Here is a 6,667-nt window from a genome sequence, read left to right on the forward strand (position 1 = left end):
AATAAATAAATAAATAAATAAATAAATAAATAAATAAATAAATAAAGATAATTTACCTGACAAATAAAAGAGGAAGTCTCTTGTCTTTGTATGTTGGGGTGTATATACACCTCATATACAGACACAAAACCACCTGCTGCTGCTGCTGCTGCTGCTGCTGCTGGTGCTGGCGCTGCTGCTGCTGATAGGGGTGCTGCTGCTGCTGCTGCTGCTGTTGTTGCTGCTGGTGAAGTCATAAAAGCACCCTGCTGCCCTCCATAAGTATAATCATTGTTGCTGCTGTTGCTGCTGCTGTTGTTGTTGCTGCTCCTGCTGTTGCTGCTGCTGGTGTCTCCGTCACGCAGAGCAGCAGCAGCAGCAGCAAAGATGTGGGGTTTTGCCAATGTTACGTCTCGAGCTATGAGCCTTTCTAGTTGTTGCTGCTGCTGTTGCTGCTGTTGCTTCTGTTGCTTCTGCTGCTTCTGCTGCTGCTGCTGCTGCTGCACCGCAGGCGCAGCAAGAGGGTTTGCTGCTGCTGCTCGTGCGTAAGACAGCCACAGGCAGAAGGCTAAATCAAACAACAGGGATGAACGTTGCAGCTTGCTGCTGTTACTGCTGCTGCTGCTGCTGCTGCTGCTGCAATTGCCATTGCTTGCATTGCATGCTAACAAGGAGTTACCCCCAAGGACGGATCTCCCACATTCTCCTGCTGCTGCTGCTGCTGCTGCTGCTGCTGCTGCTGCTTCTGTTGCTGCAGCTGTTCCTGGTTCTGTGAAATGTACAGCTGCTGCTGCAGTTGCTGCTGCAGCATCGTTAGATACAGCAGCAGCAGCAGCAGCAACCTGCTGCAGCAGAAAGAAACCTATGGGCTCTGTTGTACAGAGGGAGAGTCTTGCTAGCACTTCCCCAAAGAAGCAGCAACCAGCAGCAGCAGCAGCAGCCGGTGCTGCTGCTGCTGCTGCTGGAGGTGTCTCTGCTTCTCCGGTGGCACTGCAGCAGCTGCTGCTGCTGTTAGAGAGACACACCTGCAGCAGCAGCAGCAAGATCCCTGTACAAAGCGAATCAGCATTGAGCTGCAGCGCTGCAGCAGCAACGCCATTCTTGCTGCTGTTGCTGCTGTTGCTGCTGTTGCTGCTGTTGCTGCAGTAGTGGTTGCTGCTGCTGTTGCTGCTGATTTTTCTCCTTTTGCTGCTCCTAAGGAGACACTGCTGCTCGTTATCCACCAATAAAGAGGCAAGTACAGCAGCAGCAGCTGCTGCTGCTGCTGCAACGGGAGTGTTATGCTGTTGTTGCTGCAGCAGCAGCAGCTGCTGTTGCTGTTGCTGCTGCTTGTTCATCAGCCGCAGCAGCAGCTCAGCAGCCCACACAGCATTCAATTGTTGGTCGGCTGCTGCTGTTGCTGCTGCTGTTGCTGCTGTTGGTGCTGTTGGTGCTGCTGCTGCTGCTGCTGTTGCTGCAGATACTTCAGCAGCAACATCGTTGCATACTCGCCTGTAGGTCGCAACAATAGATGCAAAAATACCCTCTGTGCTGCTGCCATTGCTGCTGCTGCTGCTGCTGCTGCTGTTGCTGCTGCTGCTGCTGCAGGGGCGGGTACGACAAGCAGCACAAGGAGCAGCAGCACTTGCGCAGCAGCAGCAAAAGGAAGGAAGCGGACATAAAGAAGAGAAGAGACTAAAGGGGACATCAATAGAGTCCCAACGGATTTGCTGCTGCTGCTTGCTGCTGTTGCGGCTGCTGTTGCTGCTGCTGTTGCTGCTGCTGCTGCTGCTGTAGCAGTCATTGCAGTCCTTGCTGTTCAGCCAATTAAGCAGCTCGCTGTGTGGCAGCAAAGGAGCAGCAGGGGTAACAGCAGCAACAGCAGCAGCAGCAGCAGCAGCAAGCATCTCCTGTTGAGAGCAGCCAGCTTGCAAATTGGGTTGCTGCTGCTGCTGCTGTTGCTGCTGTTGCTGCAGCTTCTTGCCTACAACTGGTTGCACAGTGAGACCCAAGATGCTGCTAATTTTTTGCTGCTGCTGTTCTCGTTGCTGCTGCTGTTGCTGCTGTTGCTGTTGCAGTTGTTGTTGCAGTTGTTGCTGTTGCTCGTGTTGCTGCTGTTGCTCGTGTTGCAGTTGTTGCTGTGGTTGCTGCTGTTGCTGCTGCTGCTGCTGCTGCTGTTGAGCAGCAGCAGCAGCTAATATGTTAATATCCCTACTAAGAATGCCTAATCTACCAGGTAGTGCAGCACCAAACCTCTGCGGCTGCTGCAGCAGCAGCAGCAGCAGCAACTGCGACTGCAGCAGCGCGCTGCAGAGGAGAGGAGACACAGGAAATCTTTGCTGCCCTTCTTTAGCTGTACTCTTATCAGGGTGTACGTACACCCGAAATGGGCCCCCATTGCTGCTGCTGCTGCTGTTGCTGCTGCTACTACTGCTGCTGCTGCGGTTGCTGCTGCTGCTGCTGCTGCTGCTGCTGCTGCTGCTGCTGCAGCCTACACGAAGAGCTATACCTGCTCTATCTAGAAGGAGACAATTTATTAAATTGCTGCTAAAGGAGACAGAAAGAGACACTGCCCAATTACGTAGTGTCTGTGCTGCTCCACCTGCTGCTGCTGCTGCTGCTGCTGCTGTTGCTGCTCCTGTTGCGGTTATTGCTGTTGGCGCTGATGAAGATTCGTGTTGTAAGCCTCTGTCTGCTGCAGCAGCAGATGCAGCTGCAGCAGCAGAAGGTGCAGCAGCAGCAACCTGCTGAGAGGAGTCTAGATACAACTGCGGTGGCTGCAGCAGCAGCTGCAGCAACCCAACAGCAGCAAATGCAGCAGCAAGAGAAGCAACAAACAAGGGAGTAGCAGCAGGTGCCCAGTGCTGCAGCAGCAAAGACAGGAAATCAACAAAAGAGGATACCCAGCTGCTGTTGCAGTTGCTGCCTTGCTGCAGTTGCTGCAGCAGCGGCACAGCAATAGGAAGCAAAGACGCCACACCCCCACCTGCTGCTGCTGCAGCAGCAGCAGCAGCAGCAGCAGCCTCCATATCCATTTGCTGCACCCCCTCTTGTCCCTGCGCTGAATCTGCACCTGTGCTGTTTCTGTTTTTGTTGTTGCTGTTGTTGTTGCTGCTGCTGCCTTTGCTGCTGCTGCTGCCTTTGCTGCTGTTGCTGTTGCTGCTGCTGCTGCAGAAAAGAGACACAAACTGCAGCGTGGGCAGCAGCACAGCATCCCTAATAAATGAATCAGGAGGGAGGGGGACACTGCATGCAGCCCCACCAACAAGGATTCGTTTATACTTTTGCTGCTGCTGCTGCTGCTGCTGGTGCTGCTGCTGCAGGGCGCGCAGCAGCTGCAACGTCGCATCCTGCCACTGTTTGCTGCTGCAGCACCAAGGATATGATGCTGCTGCTGCTTCACCAGTAGGAGCAGCAGCACCAGGTAGAGGTGCAGCACCAGCAGCAGCAGCAACAGCAGCAGCAGCAGCAGCAGCAGGGAGAGGTGCAGCAGCAGAAGCAAACAGCAACCAACGGAGACACAATTGGTGTCTCTGGCTAAGGAGACACAAATAAGAAAAGGGACTTGTCTCCTTCTCTGCTGCTTGCTGCAGCTGCTGCAGCAAAGGCAGCACGCCGCAGCATAACTGCAAGTTGCTGCTGCTACCTCCTGCTGCTGCTGCTGCTGTTGCTGCTGTTGTTGCTGTTGTGCTTATGCTGAGTTGTTGTTGCTTTCCTAAAACGCCTGTGTCTTCGCCACGCTGCTGTTGCTGCAGCAGCAGCAGCTGCTGCTGCTGTTGCTGCTGTAGCTGCTGCTGCTGCTGCTGCTGCTGCTTTAAGGATCCCCCCGTGTTGTTGACGAGGCAGCAAGCAGCAGAACTCTGCAGCAGCAGCAGCGCGGATAAATCGCCAACAAAGGAGGACAGCCATGGAGATCTGCTGCTGTGTCCTCCGCTGCTTCCTGCTGTTGCTGCTGTTGTTGCTGCTGCTGCAGCAGCAGCAGCAGGACCCTCAATCCGCAGCCAACGTGAGATAAACCACTCCCGCTGCAGCAGCAGCTCTTTGCTGCTGTCGGATATAGTAGCAGCAGCAGCAACAGCAGCAGCAGCAAGACCATTTATGCTGCCTACACGACCTCCTTGCTGCAGCAGCAACTTCTGCTGCTGCAGTGTCTCCTGCTGCAGCAAGTACTGCAGAGACAGCAGCAACTCCTTAGGCAGCAGCAGCTCAGTAAGACGAGGAGAAGGGGGGCAGCACATTAACCATACTAATAGTGGTGCCTCTCCAAACCTGCTGCTGCTGCTGCTGCTGCTGCTGCTGCTGCTGCTGTTGCTGCTGTTTGCTGCTGCTGCTGGAGGGGAGGAACGGGGATCTGCAGCAGCAGCTGCAGCAGCAGCAGCAAAGTTGCAGCATCCTTTCCAGCAGGTGTATCTGCAGCAGATTTCGTCACAACAACTACTGCTGCTGCAGCAACAGCTGCTGCTGCTGCTGCTGCTGCTGCTGCGTTTAGCAGCAATGAGCTGTACAGCAGCAGCAGCAGAAGGCCTCAGCAGCAGCAACGGCCATATCTCCTCCCTTATAAGACGTACCCTACTAACGTCCCCTAGTGCAGCAGCAGCAAGAGAGCCACCAAGCAGCAAGAAGGACAATCTGCTGCTGCTGCAGCGCCACAGCAGCAGCAGCAGCTGCTCAGCCTCACGACACAGCAGCAGCACACTTCCTGCTGCAGCAGCAGCAGACAGCAAACGTAAAGACAGCAAAAATACTGCAGCAGCAGATGTGCTGCAGCAGCAAAGGAAGCTGCTGCTCTCTTGCTGCCTTCGCAGCACGCGCAGCACAGTAAGACAATGTGCTGTAGGGGAGGAGTCCTCTGCTGCTGCTGCTGCTGCTGCTGCGGTTGCTGCTGCCGTAGGTAATAGTTCTCCTGCACCTCCTTGTCCTCCTCCCCCAGCTGCTGCTGCTGCACCGGCTACCTGCTGCTTCAGCAGCAAACGTGCTGCTGCTGCTGCTGCTGCAGGCTGTGGGGTTGCATGCAATATATACGCGTGCTGCAGCAGCAACAAAGCTACCTTGGGGGCCCCCCTCCTCTTGGGGGCCCCCAACAGCAGCGGCAGCAGCTGCTGCGCAATTGTGCTGCGGCAGTGCAGCAGCAGCGGCTGCTGCGTAGACAGCAAGCAGCACAAGGCACTGCAGCAGAAGCTGCTGTCTCCTTGCAGCAGCAACTCAAGCAGCTGCAGCAGCAGACCTATATCCTGCTGCTGCAGCTGCTGCTGCTGCTGCCGTCCCCCCAGCAGCAACACAGACAGCAGCAACGCTAGCTGCAGGGATAAACGATTCTTTTGCTGCAGTGCTGCATGCTGCAGCAGCAGCGGCAGTGCATCTATCCATACTGCAGCAGGAAATACAGGAAAGGGAGACTGTGCTGCTGCTGCTGCTGCTCTTGCTGCTGCTGCTGCTGATGATGATGGATCTGCTGCTGCTGCTGCTGCTGCAGCAAACCCGCCACATGCTTCTGCCTGCTGCAGCGCAGCAGGATAGCTAAGGCCATCAAGGTAAGCTAAGGAGTATCGCCATCCTGCAGGACTTGCTGCTGCTGCTGCTGCTGTTGCTGCTTCCCTTGCATGCATGTGCAGCAGCAGCAAAGCAGCAGCACTACGATAGTGCAGCAGCAGCTGTGTTTCTGCTGTTGGTCTTACATGCAGAGGCGCGATGTTGTATAGAGAAGGAGCAGCAACAAACGCAGGACGGGGCAGCTCCTGCTGCTGCTGCTGTTGCTGCTGTTGCTGCTGTTGGTGCTGTTGGTGTTGCTGTTGGGGCTCGGTTACACATCCCCCTAGTTGTAGCAGCTGCTGCAGCTGCTTCTGATGTTGTTGCTGCTTCTGCTGCTGCATCGTTCCTCCTGCTGCACTACCTCCTGCTGCTGCTGCTGCTGTTGTTGTTGTTGTTGCTGTTGCTGCTGCTGCTGCTGCGGCCTTAACACCTCATGGGTGGAGGGTAAGAGGCCCAGCAGCAGCACATCTAAGGCCCATGGGGCCCCCATGGAGGACAGAGGTAAGGGGGCCCTTGAAGGGTTCTGCTTCTGTTGCTACTGCTGTTGTTGTTGTTGCTGCTGCAGTTCCTGCTGCTGTGACTGCTGCTGTTGCTGCTGCAGATCCTGCTGCAGCAGCAGCAGCTGCTGCTGCAGCAGGATAGCTGCGCTTAGCAGAGAATAAAGAAAATAATAATATAAAAAGAATATTAATTAATCATAAATAAATTCTTTTTTCTTTTGCTGCTTCTGCTGCTGCTGGGGGCCCCCACAATCTAAACCGTGGCTGGGGGCCCCCCCCCTTTGGGGGCCCCCCAGTATACAATAAGGGTACTATAGGGTATGATTTGCGCAGATTTAATTAAATAAAGATGAATAAAATGTTTATTTTAATTAAAAAATATATAAATGGATAAAAATAAAGGAAAAAAGAATAAATATAATCATAAATAAAGGAAAAAAAGAAGAAAAGTACCCTTTTTATGGTGTATACTATGCATACACCTGAATAAAGTGCAGAAAATAAATCTATTTATTCTTATTAAATAAAACAAACAAATAAATAATAATACTTCTTTTTATTATTTTTATTATATATATTATATATAATATATATAGTATATGTATTATACATTATATACATTATATATTTTATATAGTATACAGGTTATATATATATATATATATATATATATATATATA

General features: G+C 52.9%; 1 protein-coding gene across 1 annotated transcript in view; it reads right to left on the minus strand.

Moving 5' to 3' along the window:
• The window catches only part of EMWEY_00052000 (hypothetical protein, conserved), a gene marked incomplete at both ends in the record, with an annotated part of 8,156 nt that extends 2,328 nt beyond the window's left edge, over positions 1 to 5,828 (minus strand). Inside the window, one exon of the mRNA XM_013479786.1 lies at positions 57 to 5,828. Coding sequence (XP_013335240.1) covers positions 57 to 5,828 — 5,772 coding nt within the window. The remainder of the gene's footprint in view (positions 1 to 56) is intronic.
• Positions 5,829 to 6,667: the final 839 nt, after the last annotated feature.

This window comes from Eimeria maxima, genomic scaffold, assembly GCF_000499605.1.
Source record: "Eimeria maxima Weybridge genomic scaffold, Emw_scaff1375, whole genome shotgun sequence".
NCBI lineage: Eukaryota > Apicomplexa > Conoidasida > Eucoccidiorida > Eimeriidae > Eimeria > Eimeria maxima.